The 20,819-nt window shown below is 43.1% G+C and overlaps 1 protein-coding gene across 1 annotated transcript in view; it reads left to right on the forward strand.

Moving 5' to 3' along the window:
- The first annotated feature begins 14,648 nt into the window (after nucleotides 1-14,648).
- Nucleotides 14,649-20,819, forward strand: part of TMC7 (transmembrane channel like 7) — a 62,046-nt gene continuing 55,875 nt past the window's right edge. Inside the window, exon 1 of the mRNA XM_028528931.2 lies at nucleotides 14,649-14,942. Coding sequence (XP_028384732.1) covers nucleotides 14,876-14,942 — 67 coding nt within the window. The 5' untranslated portion in view covers nucleotides 14,649-14,875. The remainder of the gene's footprint in view (nucleotides 14,943-20,819) is intronic.

Genomic DNA, 20,819 nt, shown 5'->3' on the forward strand with positions numbered 1-20,819 from the left:
CAGTATGGAAGTGCCTTAAAAAATTAAAAATAACAATCTCACTTTGAATTTAAAGGAATTCAAAGCAGGATCTCAAAGAGGTATTTGCACACCCAGGTTTATTGCAGCATTATTCACAATAGTCAAGAGGCAGAAACAATCTAAATGTTCATCAACAGATGAATGGGTAAAGAAAATGTGATACACACACACACACACACACACACACACAAGGGAATATTAACCTTTAAAAAGAAGGAACTTCTGTTATGTGCTACAACAGGGATGAACCTCAAGGACATTATACTAAGCTAAGTAAGCCAATCACAAAAAGGCAAATAATTAGAGAGATTCAAATTAAAACCACAATGAGATACAACTTCAAACCAGTCAGAATGGCCATCATAAATAATTCAACAAACAAGTGATGGTAAGGTGGGGAGAAAAGGGAACCCTAGTACACAGTTGGTGGGAATACAGATTGGTGCAGCCACTGTAGAAAACAGTATAGAATTTTCCTCAAAAAACTACAAATGGAACTGCCTTTCAATCCAGCAATTCCAGTGCTGGGACTATATCATAAGAATTCTGAAACACCAATTCAAAAGAACCTATGCACCCCAATGTTCATAACAACATTATGTACAATAGCCAAGTGCTGGAAACAAGCCTAAGTGCCCATCAGTAAATGAGTGAATCGAAAAACTCTGGTACATTTACATGATGGAATTCTATGCAGCAGAAAGAAAGAAGGAGCTCCTACTCTTCTTAACAGCCTGGATGGAACTGGAGCACATTATGCTAAGTGAAATAAATCAGGCAGTAAAATACTAATACCATATGATCTCACCTATAAGTGGAACCTAATCAACAAAACAAACAAGTGAGCAAAATAGAACCAGAGACAGGGAAATAAAGAACAAACTGACAGTACCTAGAGGGGATGGGGAGGGGGATAATGGGACAAAGAATGAGAAGGATCAAGTCAAGGGATGTGTATAAAGGACCCATGGACAAAGGTAATGGAGGGGAGGATTGAAAGTGGAAGGTGTGGGGTGGGTAGGGCAGGGGAGAATATTGGGGGGGGGGGAGTGAGGACAACTGTAACTGAACAACAATAAAAAAAATTTTAAAGGTAAATAGTGTATCATTCCACTCATATGAAGTATCTAAAGTGGTCAAAATCATAGAAAGAGAAAATAAAAAGGGTGGGGGGAAAGGAAAAGGGGAAATTAGTCTTTAATGGGTATAGAGTTTCAGTTTTGCCAGATGAAAACTTCCCAGAGATCTGTTGCACAACAATGTGAATATACTTAACACTACTAAACTGTACACTTAAAAATGGTTAAGATGGTAAATTTAATGTTATGTGGTTTTGCCACAACTTAAAAAACTGTACCAGGCCTTGGCTAGATAGCTCAGTTAGTTAGAAAGTCATCCAGATATGTCAAAGTTGTAGGTTTGATCTGTGGTCAGGGCACATACAAGAAGCAACCAACGAATGCATAAAAAAGTGGAATAACAAATTGATGTGTGTGTCTCCCTCTCCCAGCAATAAATTAAAAAAAACAACAACTTGTACCATTACATAAATACAACTGTCATTATTGCGCCAAGGAGGGGTATGTAGTGCTATAAGATTTTAAAATTGAATGGCGGGGGCACGTGGGGAGGTTACTGGGTGTCGAGGGGGGCTTCCATAAGGAATTAATGCTTTGGATAAGCAGAGTCATAGTTAAACAGGGGAGAAGGGCAGGCAGCATGTGCAGAGGGAGCAGCCCATGCAAAGACCCCAGGGAAATAGGGCACATGGTGAGTCTATAGTGCAGTTGTCTTCAACGTTCCTGCTTTGTAAGTCAAATAGATGATAATGATGACAGCAGCCAACATGTACCAAAAATTAATCCACATAGTTAGTTACCTGTGATTTCCTTACTAGCTTCATAGTCTTGGGCAAATTACTTTCCTCTGTGCCTCAGTTTCCTCATCTATAAAATGGAGACAATAACAAGACCTACCATACAGGGCTGTTTCAAGGATCTAATGAGGTACCATATACCATGAGTTATATTATATATATATATATATGCAGTGCCTGCAACACTGTAAGGGCTATATATGTAAGTGCTTGTTAAATAAAATGAAATGCAATTGTATGCTATGATATTCAATATATTGCAGAATGGTCACAAATTCCTTCCATCCCTATAAGCAGACTTTTTTTTTTTGCAAATGCAACCTTGAAGAATCAGAATCCATCTTCTCATGTAAAAGAAGGGTGCACCCCAAACCAGCAGGGCTAATATTGATCCCTGAGAGCCCCCTCGGCCCTGTTCCTCCCACAATTTCCCCTCTCAGGAAATGAGCACTCCATCCTTCCAGATTGTTGCTCAGCTCAGAAAACTTGGAGAAATCATCAGTGTTTCTTCTATTTTTATCCCTCACATCTGCTCTGTCAGCAAATCCTGGTGGTCCAATCTTTAAATTATGTCCAGAATCTGGCCGATTCTCACTGTATCCACAGCCACCTCCCTGGGCCAGGCCACCATCACCTCTTGATCAGAGATTGCATTTGCACTGACCTCTTCATGGTCTGCCTGCATCCATCCTGACCCTCCACCATTTATTCTTAAGCCAGCAAAGGCACTAAGCCAGCAAAGCCAGACTGCTAAGGCACTATTAGATCCTGCCCCTCTTCTGTTCAAATCCCTTCAGTGGCTCCTACCTGACCCAGAGCAAAAGCCAAAGTCCCTACAATGGCTCATGAGACCCCATACTCTGCCCCATCACCCTTCTGACCCCCACTGTTTCCCACCCTGCTCACTCAGTTCCCCCACACTGGCCTTTCTTGCTCTAGGATGTTCCAGCATAGTCCTGCCTCAGAGCGGTTGTTCTGCTATTCCCTCTGCCTAGAGCAATGTTCCCTCAGGAATCTACATAACTCCCTCATCTCTTTTGTGTCAGACTCATTAGCCAGAGCCATCTTCTACCACTCTACTTTCATCTGTATTTTGCCCCCAGCTGTGTACATCTCTTTATACTTTATAAAAAGCACTTTCACATGCATTACCATGAATGACACCTACACAACCCCATAAAAGGGATGTTAGTGGAGTCAAGAGTCACACTGTCCCTGACACCAATTTTTGATAGAGAAACAGACAAAACCAGGGGATTTGCACAGGACAATTTATTCATTATAAAAGAGCTGTGAGTCAACCATGTCTTCTGGCTCTATTCCAGGAGTCTTTATCTCAAGCAGAAAGTCTCTGTGTGTAGTGATTAGCCACGTAAGCTGTTTGGACAGATAAGACTAGGACCCTTGCTTCTACCACTCCCTAGCTATGTGACATTAGGAAAGTTGCTGGCCCTCTCTGTGTCTTCCATTTTGTCAATCATCAAATAGGGAAAATAATAGAACTTCTCTCATAGGGTTGTTCTGAGGATTGAATGAGTTGATATCTGGGACATCACAATTAGCTGGTTAAAATAATTTTAATGTAATCATCTTGTGTTTATTCAAGCACTTTTTTGAATGACCCAAACTCTGCTTAAATTTCTTCAGCTAATCTGATGGGGAGGGACTGGACAGTATGAGGTCACCTATTTTATTTAATTATTTAAATTTTTAAAAATAATTTATTTATTATTATTCAGTTACAGCTGTCTTGCCTTTTTCCCTATTGCTCACCCCACCTCACCCCCCCCCCACTGCCATAGTCAATCCCCCCATTGTCTGTGTCCATGAGTCCTCCATGTTCCTTTGCTTGCCCCTTCTCCTCCTTTCCCTCATTATCATCCTTCCCCCTCCCCTGTGGTCACTGTCTGTTTGTTCTTTATTTCCCTGTCTCTGGTTCTATTTTGCTCACTTGTTTGTTTTGTTGATTAGGTTCCACTTATAGGTGAGATCATATGGTATTAGTATTTTACTGCTTGATTTATTTCACTTAGCATAATGTGCTCCAGTTCCATCCAGGCTGTTAAGAAGAGTAGGAGCTCCTTCTTTCTTTCTGCTGCATAGAATTCCATCATGTAAATGTACCAGAGTTTTTCGATTCACTCATTTACTGATGGGCACTTAGGCTTGTTTCCAGCACTTGGCTATTGTACATAATGTTGTTATGAACATTGGGGTGCATAGGTTCTTTTGAATTGGTGTTTCAGAATTCTTATGGTATAGTCCCAGCAGTGGAATTGCTGGATTGAAAGGCAGTTCCATTTGTAGTTTTTTGAGGAAAATTCTATACTGTTTTCTACAGTGGCTGCACCAATCTGTATTCCCACCAACTGTGTACTAGGGTTCCCTTTTCTCCACATCCTCACCATCAATTGTTGTTTGTTGAATTATTTGTGATGGCCATTCTAACTGGTTTGAAGTTGTATCTCATTGTGATTTTAATTGGCATCTCTGTGATGGCCAGTGAAGTTGAGCATTTTTTCATGTGTCTATGGGCCCTCTGTATGTCCTTCTTGGAGAACTGTCTGTTCAGGTCCTTTGCCCATTTTTTAAATTGGATTGTTTGTCTTCCTGGCATGGAGTTGTGTGATTTCTTTATATATTTGGGGGATCAAACCCTTGTCTGAGGTATCATTAGCAAATACGTTTTTCCATACAATTGGTTCTCTTTCCACTCTGTTGATGTTTTCTTTAGCCATGCAGAAGCTTTTTAGTTTGATGTAATCCCATTTGTTTATTCTTTCCTTTATATCCCTTACGTTAGGGAATGTACTGGTGAAAATATTGCTGCGTGGAATATCTGAAAATTTCCTGCCTGTTTCCCTCTAGGACTTTTATGTTGTCTTGACTTATATTTAAGTCTTTTATCCATCTGGAGTTTATTTTGGTGTATGGTGTAAGTTGGTGGTCTAATTTCATTTCTTTGCATGTACTTGCCCAGATCTACCAATACAATTTGTTGAAGAGGCTATTTTTACTGCATTTTATGTTCCTGCCCCCTTTGTCAAATATTAATGGACTGTATTGACATGGGTTTATTTCTGGACTCTCTATTCTGTTCTATTGGTCTGAGTGTCTGTTCTTATGCCAGTACCAGGCTGTTTTGATTACAGTGGTCTTGTAATATAGTTTGATATCGGTAGGAGGTATTGTAATCCCTATTATTTTGTTCTTCTTTCTCAAAATTGCTGGGGCTATTTGGTGTCATTTATGGTTTCATATAAATTTTTGAAATATTTGCTCTATATATGCGAAATATGTCATTGATATTTTGATAGGGATTGCATTGAATCTATAGATTGCTTTGGGTACTATGGGCATTTTAATGATGTTAATTCTCCCAGCCCATGAACACAGCACATGCTTCCATTTATTTGTGTCTTCTTTAATTTCTTTCTTCAGTGTTGTGTAGTTTTCTGAAGAGGTCTTTTACCTCCTTGGTTAAGTTTAGTCCTATGTATTTAATTTTTCTCATTACTATAGAAAATGGGATTTTTTCCCCTAATTTCTGTTTCTGATATTTCATTGTTGGTATACAAAAATGCTTTCAACCTCTGAATGTTGACTTTGTATCCTACCGTTTTGCCAAATTCATTTATTAGGTTGAATAGTTTTTAGGTGGAGTCAATAGGGTTGTCTATGTACACTATCATGTCATCTGCAAACAGTGACAACTTTACTTCTTCCTTTCCAGTTTGGATGCTTTTTATTTCTTTGTCTTGTTTGATTGCTGTGGCTAGAACTCCAATACTATATGGAATAGAAGCGGTGAAAGTGGACACCCTTGTCATGTTTCTGATCTTAATAGGAAAGCTCTTAGTTTTTGCCTGTTAAGTGTGATGTTGGCTGTAGGTCTCTCATATATGGCCTTTATTATGTTGAGGAATGCTTCCTCTGTTCCCACTTTGCTGAGTGTTTTTATCATAAATGGATGCTGTGCTTTATCAAATGCTTTTAAGCATCTGTTGATATGATCATATGGTTTTGTTTTTTGTATTGTTTCTGTGATGTATTACATTTATTTATTTATGGATATTCGACCACCTTTGCATCCCTGGGATGAATCGCACTCAATCATGGTGTATGATCTTTTTAATGTGTTGCTGGACCTGATTTGCCAATATTTTGTTGAGGATTTTAGCACCTATGCTCCTCAGCGATATGGGCATGTAGTTTTCTTTTTTTTTTGTCGTGTCTTTATTTGGGTTTCGAATTAGAATTACACTGGCCTCATAAAAAGAGTTTGGGAGTCCTCTCTTCTTGGATTTTTTGGAATAGTTCAGAAGAATTGGGGTTAGCTCTTCTCTAAATGTTTGGTGAAATCCTCCTGTGAATCTGACTGGCCTAGGAGGCCACCTATTTTGAAGGTGTTTCTAAGGCTTTGATCACTAAAGAGGTTTAATCCGTGCTTTGGGGAAGAAAGCAGCTGTGAAATGTGTATAGCAACCAGAAGGCAGGCTCCCTGGAGCAGAACGGAGCTGTTTCCACCCCCTGAAGCACTCATTATGTTCAAGACACAATTTTAGTCTGCCATCCCCTGAGAGAATGGTGTTTACACACTGCAGGGATGTTTGCAATGAGTACAAATGTATGTAACCTCTGAGCCTCTGCTAATCAGGTCTGTGCTCTGCTCAAGGACTTCGATCTTCTCACACCTGCACACGTGCGCCCCCTTGTGGGAAGTCTCCATGTCTGCCCAGAAGATGCGGTTGCAGGAAAGGAAGCTTATCTAGGCTACGTACCTCCAGCTAGAGCCTAAGGAATGGTACTTTTTATTCTTGTTTCTGTGTCACTGGAAACAAGCATATATTATATGTATTCCTATAAAGTTGAATAAGCATTATTATTTTCATAAGTTCAAAAGCCATTTAAAATAGTTTTAAAAGGTAATATAAAACTGAAAACTCCACAAGTGATTCTGAGGGGCATCCTAGATTAAAGATTAAAATATTATGACATTATAAACTGTGATGGTGATATGTAGTTGAAGAAAGTGAACATGCCAGTAATAACAAAAGTTAACATTTATGTCCTGGCTGTTGTGGCTCAGTTGATTAGAACGTCATCCTGTGACTGAAAGATTACGGGTTTGATTCCCTGTTAGGGAACGAACCTGCGTTGTAGGTTTACTCCCTCATCTAGGTAGGTATGATTGATCCCCAGTCTGGGTGTGTATGGGAGGCAACCAATCAATATTTCTCTCTCACATCGATGTTTCTTTCTCTCCCTTCCTCTTTCTCAAAGCAGCAAAAATGTGTCCTTGGGTGAGGGTTAAAAATAATTTTTAAAAAAAAGCTAACATTTCTGAACACTTACTCTAAATGCATTTAAGTTCCACAACTTCCTGTGAAGGAGGTACTCGGGGTAGCCAGCCTCCAAGATGGTCGTCAACTATTCTCACCCCACAGTGTTCAGGGCCCTGTGTATTGTCCTCAGAAACCAAGGAGGGCCAGTCTGTGTAACCAATGGGATATTGTGGAAATGACAGAATGTGACCTCCGTGACTGGGTCATAAAAGACACTGTAGCTTCTGCCTTTTACTCTCTGTTCTGACCCACCTGCTCTGGGAGAAGCCAGCCACCATGTTGAGAGAAGACCCAAGAAGCCCTGTGGAAAGACCCACATATGGGGAGGAACCAAGGCCAGCATCCAATCAAGGATCATGAATTGCATTTTGTTTCATGCCTCTTTATTTTCTTTTAATCCTTTAATCTTTAATTTGTCCTGGTTTTGTTTTTGTCATTCAAAACATTGGCATCTTTGGAACATCCAGGCCAGTTGCCTCACAGGAAGTCCCACGATCCGGATTTGCCTCTTTCCTCCTGAATTGATTCAGTTAATAGATGAGGTTGTGTCGTATTAGAAGTTTTATCCCATTGGTGTTGTTGGACTGGATATCTTCTTAGCCCACAAGTTTCTCTAATGTAAAGATATCATTTGTTTTACACTGATGATCAGGAATCACGTTGATATTTGACTTGTTTTTGAAATTACAACGATTCAACAGACCCAAATCTTGACCCTGAAGAAGGATCCTAAAAAAGAATCATAGCTGTTAAACAAAAGGAATATAATTTACAGATCCAACTGGAATATTAACAAGTAAAAATATTCTGTACTTGATGCTTTAAACTCCCCCAATTCATCAAGGCAAACAACACTGACAACACCATTAGTGGGACAGTCTGACGTCATGGGCCCCCTGGCGGTGGAATATGAAATATACAAAGCAGTAAAACTTCCCCAACAAACTTTGGGAACTGATTTAGGGTCACTTTTTTTTTTACATGGCCAATACCAGGTAAAACTACATAAAAAGAAGAAAAAAACATAACCACTTACTAACAGAAACATTTCATGAAAAAATTTAGTGTATTTAACAAACATTTAGGCACTGTTCCAAGTGCTTTACAAAGATGACCTCATTATGTCATCTTTTAACAATTTTAAGAGCTAGTCTGCGACTGGCATGACTGGGGTTGGGGGGAGAGGGGAGGGCCAGAAACATTAGATCTCAGGCACCAACACTGCACTTGCAAAACCCCGAGTGTCTCCTTAAGTGTGGCACCCGGCACCCTGCCAGCATTCCTCTAGCCCCAGCCCTACGTTGGCAGCAGGCGCTGTTATTCGAATTATCTGATAGATGAGAAAACAGGAGTACAGAGAAGTTTAGCAACTTGCCCACTTCATGCAGTGAGTGAGTGGCAGGGTCAGCTGTGGAGCCCAGGCTGCCTAGCTCTTGGACCCATGCTCTTAACCACCTCTATCTGCAAATAGGACATTTTAATGTGAAAAAGAAAGATTACAGAGCAGGACAAAACAGTCCTTCCCAAGAAAGGGGACTTTGCTACTTGACACACTCATACACATGGATAAATGTACCCGCAGGGGCTTGAAATAAAATTTAATGCTGCAATGTCCTGTGCTCCATAGCTTGGTGGTAAGTGCAGAAAAGAACTGATGGGGAGAATTTCCCTGCCTGGTCACAGAGTGGGCCACTGGGCTTTGGTTTTAAGTTTGTGAGCAGCCCCAGGGGAATATCAATCTCGGTTTTGTTAGTGAAACCGGAAAAGCCAGCGTTCATGCTGCCTGTCACTATTAGACCCAATAAGCAGAGACAGGGACTGAATCTCATGGGGGCTTTATTCAGATGGCCGGCGTTCTGGGAAGACAGCAGGTTATATACCCTAACAGATCGTCTTACATTTCATTTCAAGCCAGCCTTTTTGAGAAGGAGGAAAAAGTGTAGGTCAGGGGTTGGGAATTCAGGGAAATAAAGTGTAGATAAGGAATTTGGAACTCAGGAAAAAGGTTGATTACATTAAAGTTGCAGTCCGGCAATTTCCCTAGAATCCTTTCATCTGTTGACCAGTGATTCTTAATCTGCGTCCTGGGTGATTCTCAATCTGTGTCCTCTATCCTGTGCCCTTGACAATTCTCTTTATCTGTGTCCTGGGCAGCGGGATGTCTCTCCCTGGGACACAATGGCTCAGATATCCTCTTGATTGCTTGTGGTCTTCTGGAGTCTGTGTTGGTTATGACCCCAGTTCCTGAAACAGTACATGCATTTTTTAAAAGACTTTATTTATTTATTTTTAGAGAGGGAAGGGAGGGAGAAAGAGAGGGAGAAACATCAATGTGTGGTTGCTGGGGGCCGTGGCCTGCAATCCAAGCATGTACCCTGACTGGGAATCGAACCTGCGATGCCTGGTTCGCAGCCCGCGCTCAATCCACTGAGCCACGCTAGCCAGGGCCAATACATGCATTTTTTACATGCATTCATTACTAAGCTTATTAACTATTTCCTAAAGCTAAAATTTTCCAACTCTTGGGTCTCCACATCACTAGGATTCAGCTCTTGGAGGGAAGGGGATTAAAACTGGATTGTCCCTGGAAGACAGGGGATGGTCTGGGCTTGGTAAGAAGAGGGTGTGGTTTAGGACTGCAGGTAATGGGCTGCTGCAGGGCAGGGAGGCAGGAAGGAAGTGCTTTCCAGATGGGCCCATAGTGCACCTCTGAGGCCCCTAGAAAGGGACATCTTATAACAACTGAGTTTGCTCCAGCAGGGAGAGAACCTCTCTCTGTGAAAGGGCTCTTTGCTGGCAGCCAAGAACCTGGAAAAATAAAAGTGGACTGAGCCTCTCCTGACCTCAGAGATGTGTAACCATTTCTGAATTGCTCTGCAATTTGCCTTAGGATTGACTCTCATGACTCCAAATAAAAAAGCATTGCATTTAAGAAAATTGGGGGGGGGAAACCCATTAAGAAGCAATTCATACCAGGAAGAAAGAGAGATTCCTTCCCGCCTTGCCCCATTATCATCAGGGTCCAGAGAAAATGCCATTAGGAGTTGACCCAGAGTTTGGAGCCCTCTTCACAACCCTGAGATACACCTCCCAGATCCATTGGTGCACCCACCCAGCCTCACTGGTCTGAGTACCTCTGTGTGCCAGATAGTGAAAGCATATGGAATACAATGGTCCCCAGTTTATGAGGTTTCCACTTAATGGTTTTTCAGCTTAATGATGCTGTGCTTTCAGCTGCATAGTTAATGGTGAGAAACCATACAGCCATTCTACTTTTTCACTCTCAGTACATTATTCAATAAATTACACGAACTACTCGACACTTTAATATAAAATAGGCTTTCTGTTAGATAATTTCACCCAACTGTAAGTTGATGTACGTGTTCTGAGCACATTTAAGGTAGGCTTAGCTAAGTAATGATGTTCAGTAGGTTAGGTGTACTAAATGCATTTTCTACTTACTATATTTTTAACTTATAAAATATATTTATCACTACATAACCCCGTCGTAAGTCAGGGAGCATCTGTATATCGGTGACCATGGAAGGATCAGGACCCCTTCTTTTCTGGAACTTTCACTTTATAAATGAAACACATAAACATAAACATAAAACAGTCAGTTGTATACTTTGTCACATGATAAGTGCCAGGAAAAAGGAAATATACAGAGCAGGTTTAGGGGTTCAGGAGGGTGAGGGAATGAAGGCAGGCAATAGGTGGTCAGGGAAGGAAGTCAGTGAACAAGGAACATTTGAATCTGAGCAAACAAAGGAGGCACTGACCGGGTGAGCCACGTGGTTCTCTGGAGCAGGAGTGTCCCCTGCATGTCTGTTTGGACCTTGAGTGGTGGGTGTCCTAGGAAATGGGGAGTTTATTGTGTGGGATGGGACTGATCAGCTCATTGCCAGAGAGCAACCTGGCTCACGCCCTTGAATTAAAATCCATTAGCATCCCCTCTGTATGGAGACTGCTACAGGGTATCCTCATATTTCCAAAATGCTCCCCGGGAGGCAGCATTATCCCAGCTGAGAACCACTGCTCTGATCCATTTACTTTGCAAATACAAGATCAGAGGACTCCATGGGTGAAACGGTTTGTCTGTGATCACACAGCCAAACCAGTAGGGCTAGTTATTATTAGCAGTTATTTATATACAATGATAAAAATCACCTGATCAGCATCTTTGTGCTTCTCTATTAAGAGTTTGACCCAAGAGGAAATGTACTGATAAAGAACAGTTGTCTTATAATATGTTTCAAAATAATAACTTTCATTTCTGAGTTATGGATGCTGGATGGGCAAGGCTTGAACAGGGCAGAGAGACAGACAGGCAGTCCTTGCCTTGCCTTGGGCAGTGGTGTTCGGGTTAGATGATCCCCCGGGAGGGAAGCAGGGAGGAGGGGTTTCACTCCGTCCCTCTTTTAGAGGAAAGTGTGGTTCTTATCTCTATAAAATGGGGGTCGAAGGTTCCTACTGTCTTCTTAGGGATGATGAAAATTAAACAAGGCATTGTGATCATAAGGGCTTGGTACAGAGTAAGTTCTCAATAAGTGGCTATTATTATTATTCCTCTAATAATGAAAGAGACCTCTCACGACTTATACTCTAGTGTGGAAAAGAGGGTAGACAAAAGTTGTACAAAATCAGTGCTAGAAATGAGAAAGCCCATAGAGGGCGCTGTGGCAAGACATGTGCTTCCCCTTGAAACAAAGCAATAAATAGAATCAAGGATTGCTTTTTTGGTTCCTACCCGCCAGCCTTCTGTCTGAATTTCTGCTTGTCTGGCATCCAGACTTCATCCTCTTCTCCTTCCTTCCAACAGAAGACTTTTGTGACCTTTTCCCTAAGAACGACCCCATTTCTATTCCTGTAAAATTAGTTCTCAGCCAGGAGGGAGTCTCTTTCAGGAGCCTGGGCTGGGTCCCCTATCCCGCAGAGAACCTGAGGCTTCTCCTGGCCAGAATGCAGACCCAGGCCAGGGCCAGGTGCCAGGTGACATCAGCAGGAGCAGAGGAAGGCCAGGAGTTCTGAGCCTTCTCTCTAGGGTCACTGCCCAGTCACTGCCATCTCCACCCCATTCTATTACCCATTGGTAAAGAAAATGGGTTGCACCCATCCCGTTCCACACCTGTGGGCTGGGATATGCCGTTGGGTGGTGGCCTCTAGTGAGAAAGAGAAGACAGAAGCATCATTTTACAGTAGAAATAGCCACCATTGACCCTGCCCAGGTGGCTCAGTTGGTTGGAGTGTTGTCGGTACACCAAAAGGTTATGGGTTCAATTCCTGGACTGGCACTTACCTAAGGTGTGGAGTCAACATGTGGCCTTCTTCTTTCTCTAAAATCAATAAACATATCCTAGGGTGAGTTTTTTTAAGTAATAACTATCATTTATGACACTCCTCTGGACTACAGACTTTAAAGGTAAGGGTTTTTTTTTAGATTTTTATTTATTTATTTATTTTTAGAGAGGGAAGGGTGGGAGAAAGAGAGAGAGAAACATCAATGTGCGGTTGCTGGGGGCCGTGGTCTGCAACCCAAGCATGTGCCCTGACTTAAAGGTAAGTTTTAAAAAAAATTCAAAGGTAGCTCACCTACTACACTTCTGCACCTGGCTTTTCTAACTTATATACTTCTATACGTAGAACTTTCTACATGTCTACATATGGAGCTATGTGATAGCTGAACATATATGTCAAATTTGATTTAACCAGCCTTCTTTCTATGGAGATTTAGGCTGCTTCCACTCTTTTGCTATTATAAACAACATTGCAGGGAATATACTTGTACAAATGTCATTGTGTTACAAAATTTAAAGTTTTTATGTAGTTGAATTTATCATGTTTTTGGCTTCTGGGTTTGGGTCAAATTAGTAAGGACTTCCCCTCTCAGATACTTAAAAAAACCCTTATTATTATTATTTTCATGGTTTTACTATTTACATCTCTATCTTTGGATTTTGTTTTATGTAAGTGTGATGTTGGTGTCCAAGTTAGGGTCCCCACCCCCAGATGCTCTGCTCAGGCCCTTCAGGTGATAATCTCACTACAGCTCAGAATCTAGTAGCATATGCCCATTTTACAGATGAGAAAACAGAGACTCAGAGAGGCTGAGGCATGTGGTCCAGGAAACAACTGGAAAATAGGTGCCAATTAGAAACCCAATGACCCTACCCTTAATACAACAAAAATAGTCTTTATTTTGAGCTAGACAATTACTTTTAAAAACTAATAAAATTTCTATTTTGGAACAATTTTAGAGTTACAGAGAGACTTTTAGAATAGTGTAGAGGGTTTCCATACACCTCAGACTCAGTTTCTCTGATTATTACTATCTTACATCAGTATGGTACATTTCTCCCAATAGATGAACCAATATTGACACATTGCTATTATTTGAAGTCCACACTTTAATTGGGTTTGCTTAGTTAGTTTTTCCTGTTCCACATTCCCACCCTGGCTACCTCATTATACTTATGTGGTATGTGGTCATGTCTCCATACGCTCCCCTGGGCTGTGATGGTTCTCAGATTTTTCCCTTTTTTGATGGCTTTGACAGTTTCAAGGAACTAATCAGGTATTTTGTAAAATGTCCCTTGATTAGGGTTTGTCTGATGTTTTTCCTATGACCAAGCTGAGGTTATGGGTTTGGAGGAGAAAGACCCCCACAGGTAGTGTCATTTTCATGACCTCATATCAGGGGTGCATACCATCAGCATGACTTATGACTACTGATGTTGACCTTGATTGTCTGCTTGAGAGTGTCTGTTACCTGTTACCCAGGTGAAGCTGCTTACTTGTGTGCCCCGCCCTCCCTTTCCATACTATTCTCTTTGGGAGGAAGTCACTGTGTGTAATTCACAGTTAAAGGATGGGGCGTTATGTGCCACCTGCTTGAAATATCCACATATGTTATTTGGACTTCTGCATAAGACACTTCCCCATTATGTTTTTAATTTGGCAATTACTAATATTACATACAAATGTATATACAATTACACTTATTTATTTGACATTTACTTTTAATTCCACTTTTTAAACCGCACGTGGTTAGATATATACAGGCAGAGATGAAACATAGATATGGTGTCAAGTGTGTCCCTCCAAGACAAACAGCATGTAGGGAAAAGTTCTCTGGCACCTTTCTCAACAAGTCATCCAGCTCTGCACTCGAGAGATGCCTTATGCATTTACAGACATGTTTATTCTTTTTCCCCGTGTTCTGTACCCAAATGGTAACTTATTTGAAACACGTGTTTTCGTTTGGTTATTTTTATTATACTTTTTAAAAATTTGAGTGAGCTATCTAAGAGTTCGCTCCTTATCAGGCCGCCGCTCGTCAGGCCGCTGGATGGAGCCGTCCGGGATCTCCAGCCTCCAGCCCATCCCCGAGCCGGGGCGGCGGGGCTTGCATCACATCACTGCTCCCCGACACATCCCGGCCGCGCGCCCTGCCGCTTGAGTAGTTCAGCGCGCGGCCGGCGTGGGAAGAGCTGTCTCCGCGCCCCCACCCCCAGCCTCTGTGACGTCCACGCCGGAACCTGGAATCCCGGCTCCTGGAGCGAAGGGCAGGAGGCGGCGGCTGCGGCGGCCGGAGCGGGTCTCCCACGGCCTCTCCGGTGCTCGAAACGCAGCCATGAGCGAGTCCGGTGCCAGTGCGCTCCCGCCGGGCAGGCCCAGCAGGCAGCCCTTCATCCATCCAGGTAGGGCGGTGGGACGGTGCTCCTAGCGGTCGGAGGGCACACAGCGCGCGCGAGGTGCCCGGAACGCGACAAGGGCCCGGCCTCCCCCGACCTACCAGTCTTTGGGAAAAGCGGTCTTTCTCACTCCTGCTGTCCCTCCTCTAACCTGTCCTCACCCAGTTGAGAGGGCGCATGCCCTACCGAAGGAGCACTAGAATAGGGGTCCGGACCGTGGTGGCTTTTCCTTCCAGTTGCTGGCCGAGAGATCCCGGGCTAGTCTCTAGTCTTATCTGTTAAATGAAAAGACTTTGAGATCCCTGCCAGTTCTGACATTCTAGTAGGAGGTGCCGACCCCAAACATTTCAGGGTGCACAATTAGATGGGCTTGGAACCGAATTCTGCTTAAACTGTTTATTGCTGTGTGATCTTTGGTAAGTGGCATGTCTTCTCTGAGCCTCATATTCTTAAGTACTAAAATGAGAATAGGATGTCTGGGCGCAGGGGTGGGGATTACCTGAGAGAAAAACGTGTGAAGTGCCTAGCACAGTGCCTGGTAGAAAGAAAGCACAACAAATGGTAGCCAAGCAAGCATTATCCTCTCTCTCTCTCTGTTTTCCTTTTTTCTTGGGTGAAAGTTGTGTCCTTCTTTGTAAATTTTTACAAAATTAGGTACAACCACTACCCAATCAAGAAAGAAAAGTTGCCAGTACCCAAAGCAAGCTTCCTTGTAGCATTTTTATCTTATATTTGCTTTTAACAAAACACAAGTACCATATTGTAAATTTTATCTCATTGTTTTCTCTAATTCATTTTGAGAACAGTGCTTTTGTTACAAGGACTTACAATAAAACATGAGTGTAGATTTGGGCATTGGGCCCTTCTGATTGGATTGTTCTCAACGTCTAGAAGAAGAGAAGACAGCCAGAAGGGACCCAAACTCTGGGACCCTGCTCAGGAATCAGAACTCAGGCTGGGTTTGATGATAATTCTTTTTTTAGCGCATTATTAATACTGCTGGCAGCAGCTCAGTTTTAGCCTTTCAACAGTGGTCATTCAAAGATTTTTTTGTTGTTAGTGTTTTTTATCTTCCTCTTATTTTAGCTCAGTCCATCACATTTAAGCTGCCAATCATGGCTTCCAATACAGAGGGCATAAGATGCATCCTTTTTTTGATGTTTACTGGGTGTTTAAGAGGACTCTAAGCATCTTTTTATAAGTATTATAACTGGCCCTTCTAAAGTCTCCCCCACTCCTTGGACAGATGATGTTTTTGACCTTGTACCCATCAGCATGCATGGAAGGCTCAGAAGGGACATGGGTAGCACTTGTAAATGTTTAGCTGTAAATGTTTAGCTGTTATATGGGCATCATGGGAGTAGAGTTGGAAGTGGGCAGGAGACAAAGGGGGTTTGGTTTACAGAATAGGCCATGTTCCTCTAAAGGCTAAAATGGATTATACCACTCCCCTTTGTAATGAAAACTTTCCAGTGGCTTCCCACTGCTCTGAGAGTAAACTCCAGGCTTTTCTATGGTGGTCTACAAGGCCTGGGGATCTGACCCCAACCTTCTTTCCAGGCCCTCATCACCCTTAACCCATCCTGCTCTAGCTACACTGGTTGTCTTGCCATTCCTTCAAAATACCAAGGTTGTTTCTGCCTCAGGGCTTTTGCATCTGCTGTTCAATTTGCCAGGACTACGTTTCTCTTTGCTCTTTGTATGGTAGCCACCTTCTCCTCCTGTCAGATCTTTGTTCAGATGTCACTTCAGAGAGGTAGACCTCTGGAGTCCTCCTCTTGTCTGAAGAAGTACCCCCATCTCACTTTCCCTGACCCATCACCTTGCTTATTCCTTCAAAGCACTTATCACCATCTGAAGTCATATAGTTTGGTTTGATTATAGCTGTCTCTCCTTCTAGAATATGAGTACCATGAAAAACAGGGGTTTTGTCTTATTCCGTTAGGACCTAGAACCATATCTGGTTAGTAGATACCAAATAGTGATGAATAAATGAAGGGAAGGGAGGCAACTATACCATAGTGTCTGCAAGTCTGGATTCTGCTTCCCAGATGCAAGTCCTTGTTTTCCCATTTACTGGATTTGTCTTTGGGCAAGGCACTGAACTGCTTGGTGCCTCAGTTTCCTTATGTATTAAGTAGAGATGAAGATAGTACCTACTTCAGGGGGTTATTATAAGGATTAAGAGAGGTGATTAGAATTTACTATTTATATTAGTTATTTATACTGCGTTACAAATTACCCCCAAACTTAATGGCTTAGAACAGTAATACTCATTATCTTAAGATTTCTGATGGTCAGGACTTTGAGAATGACCTGTCTAGGTGGTTCTGGCTCGCGGCCGTTCATGAGGTTGCTACCATGGTGTCAGCCAGGGATGCAGTCACCTGAAGGTTTGCTTGGGACTGGAAGATCCCTTCCAAGAAGATCCCTTGCTCACACGGATGGTGAATTGACACTGGCTGTTGGCAGGAGGCCTCAGTTCCTTTCCACATGGACCTCCCAGGGGGCTGTGAAGTGTCATTCTGACATGGTGGCTGGCTTCCCCCAGAGCAGATGATCTAAGAGGGAGCAAAGCGAACCTGTGATGTGCTTTAGATCTGATGTTGAACATCACACTGTGGTATTTCTGCAATACTGTATTGGTCACATGGATCAACCCCATTCAGTGTGGAAGGAGCCCAAATGAAGGTATGAATGTCAGGACACTGGGGGTAGAGGATGGATCGGTGGGGACCATCCTGCAGACAGGCTGCCATGGGACCACTGGAGTGTTAACTGTTGTTAGTCAATGTCTCCGCCTCCCCTACTAGATGATAAGTTCCAGGAGGCAGGGGCTGGGCCTGTTGGGCTCACCATTGGGTCCCCATGCTTAGCACAGTGTTTGGTACATAGCAAACCTTCAGTAAATATTAGTTGAGGGATGCTCTTTGTGGTTTTGCCCCTGTCTTAGCTTCCATATGCCCCCCCGCCCCCCGGCACATCTGACTGATGGTCTGTGATGGTCTGCATGTTACTTCTTGGGCCTGAAAAACTCCTTCTGTTCCCTCTCCTGGGACTATTACCTTACTTCTTTATAAGGCATACTGCTCTTCTCTTCTTTCAATCTGGTGTCACTTCCCCCTAGAAGCCTTCCTTGATTATCTCTCTTCCCTCAAGATGAACTATGTGCCCCTTCTCTGTGCCCACAGAGACCCTGGCCTTGCCCTGTGAAAGTGTCCATTGAAGTGTATCTCAAGTCTCTTGAGCTGTTTTGTTTTTAAGGGTAGGGATGGGGCTCAGACACTGACTTAGCCTTGTGGCCTTGAGCAAGTTACTTCCTTTTCTGAGCCTCAGTTTCCCCATCTATAAAGTGGAGGTTCTGATAGGAGTAGAAGGTGGAGGACCACCTTGATCCAGGGCACCTGGAGAGGATTCTCATCTGAGCATTAATGGCTGCTGCACCGCTTCTCCTCCAGGCCCCAGCCACCTGCTAGCCCCTCGCCGCATCTCCTTTCTCATGTCTTTGCAGTCGCTGTTCCCTCTGTCTGACACACCCTTCACACTTCTGATATCAACTTCAGTGTCACCTCCTTCAAGAGGCAAAACCCCCACTATATCTCAAGTAGCCCCCAGGAGACATTTTGCCCACCCCTAGGCCCCTCAGCCCCAAAGTGCCTGGTATGTTCCTTTTTATGGAATGGAATAACTTCTTGGCTTTTTCCCTTTGCCAAACATTTTTGATATTCTGGTCACTAAGTACTTCATACCACGTCATCTTCAACTAGCATGCATGCAGTGACTGCTTTTCTAATTGAGGTATAATCCACATGACAGAATCAACCATTTGAAAGTGTATAATTCAGCAGCATTTAGTATACTCAGTGTTGTGCAGTTGTCACCTCTATCTGGTTTCGAAATATTTTCATTGCCCCCAAAGGAAACCCTGTGCCCTGTAAACAGTCACTCCCTGTTTCCCCTCCCCAGCCCCTGGCTACCACCAATCTGCTTCCTGTCCCTAAAGATTGACCTGTTCTGGGCATTTCACATAAATGAAATCATATAATATATGACCTTTTATGGATGTTTTTTCCACGTAAAATAAATAATGTTTTTGAGGGTCATCCACATGGTAGCATGTGTCCGTACTTCATTCCTCTTTATGACTAAATACTGTTCCATTGTGTGGGTATGTCCTGGTTTATCCATTTACCCATGGTGCACATTGTTTCCGCCTTTGGCTATTAGGAAAAATGCTGCTGTGAACATATATGTGCAAGTTTTCTGTTTTAACATCTATTTTCAGTTGTTTGGGGCATGTACCCAGGAGTAGAATTGCTTGATGATATGGTAATTGTGTTTCACTTTTTGAGGAAGGGCCAGACTCAGAGACTCCTGACCCTTCTGTGGGGAGTGACCATGACCATTATGTCACTGTTCAGCAGGGGAACCGAAGTGACTCACCCACGATGATCCGATCACTGTGATGTGGTGGCAGGGCAGAATTAAAAACTGTGTGATGGCTAAAGCCATTGACCTCTCTCTTCCTCAAGGGGCACCGCTCTTAGGAGGGGACCTGGAGGGCCCTTATGTGATTGTATTTGGATTAACCCCACTTGCTAGAGGGTGAGACTTGGTCTGGGCCCTTGAAGCAGGGGATACCTAGAAGGGTGAAGGGATAAAACTGAACAGCCCAGTTAGACTCCTCCTGTGAGGGGAGCTGGAACTTTTTTGGTTTGGTTTTGTTTTTTAAAGATAAGTGAAGAGAACCTCTGGTGGTAGTTTTTATGGAGCCGCCTGGCCTAAGTGTGAATCCTGACTTGGCCAGTTTTCAGCTGTGTGACCTTGAGCAAATCCTATTACCTCTCGGAGCCTCAGTTGTCTTATCTGTAAAGTTAGGATAATCACACCCCGACCAGGGTCACTAAGAGGATATAAGGAAGCAGCACGTCAAAAATCTAGCACCACACCAGGCAGGTGCTGTGCACCTGAATGATAGCTGTTAGTATTATTATAATTGGGGCTTCTCTAGCCCTTATAAGATTTGATGACTGTGTGTGCTGTGTGCCTCTATTTTCTGGAAAGGTTCTATTAGATATATAGTTAAACAACTATTCTTTGGGTTGTTTTAGTCCAACAGAGGTATTAAACTTGAAGCAACCACTCAACCTACAGTGTTTATTCCCCCCCCCCCCCTGCTTATCTGCTAAGCCCATTCATCCGGGTCATTCATCACCCTTAAAGGGGCCGGGAGGGAGGGATCACCTGCAGGTCTGGAACAGTGGAGACTGCGCAGGCCCATTGTCAGGCTGGGATGGTTCTTTGGTGAGCCAGCCATCTGCCTTCTTTTTTTCTGCTGTCCCTGGAAGAGTCTGAATTCTGCCCAGTGACCAAAGCCACATTAGGGCCAGAGGCCCTGGGTGGCTCTTATTATTTTTGTTTCTTTTAGGAAGTGAAGAATTTAGAGTGATAAAAGGGGGAAATGACTTTTCAGTATTTTAACTTCATTGCAGTCTGTTTGCTTTTAAAAGGAGCATTGTTTAGGTGTGGGACCCACCCAGACTTTCTGTGGGGCTTCCCCTCCACCCACCAGGAAGAGGAGGAAGGGAACTGTCCTTGAGCCTTAGCCATGCACCAGGCGTGGGGTCTGGTGGTGACAAAGGTGGGCCAGGGACACACTTTCATGAAGCTTCTAGTCAAGCAGGGAGACGCTAACTGAACAGGAAAAGACAAAAACAGGGTACTTACAGCTAACCAGAACTGCTGAAAAGAAAATAAACAGGTGATGGGATAGAGAGGGAGAAGGGGGGAGCTGCTGAAGTGGGTGGCTGGGAAGGCCTCTCTGAGGAGAGGTCTTCTGAGGCTGTAAAGGAGTCAATGCAGGTGACTCTGCGAAGTGCAGGC

The sequence above is a fragment of the Phyllostomus discolor genome, chromosome 3, assembly GCF_004126475.2.
Source record: "Phyllostomus discolor isolate MPI-MPIP mPhyDis1 chromosome 3, mPhyDis1.pri.v3, whole genome shotgun sequence".
Taxonomy (NCBI): domain Eukaryota; kingdom Metazoa; phylum Chordata; class Mammalia; order Chiroptera; family Phyllostomidae; genus Phyllostomus; species Phyllostomus discolor.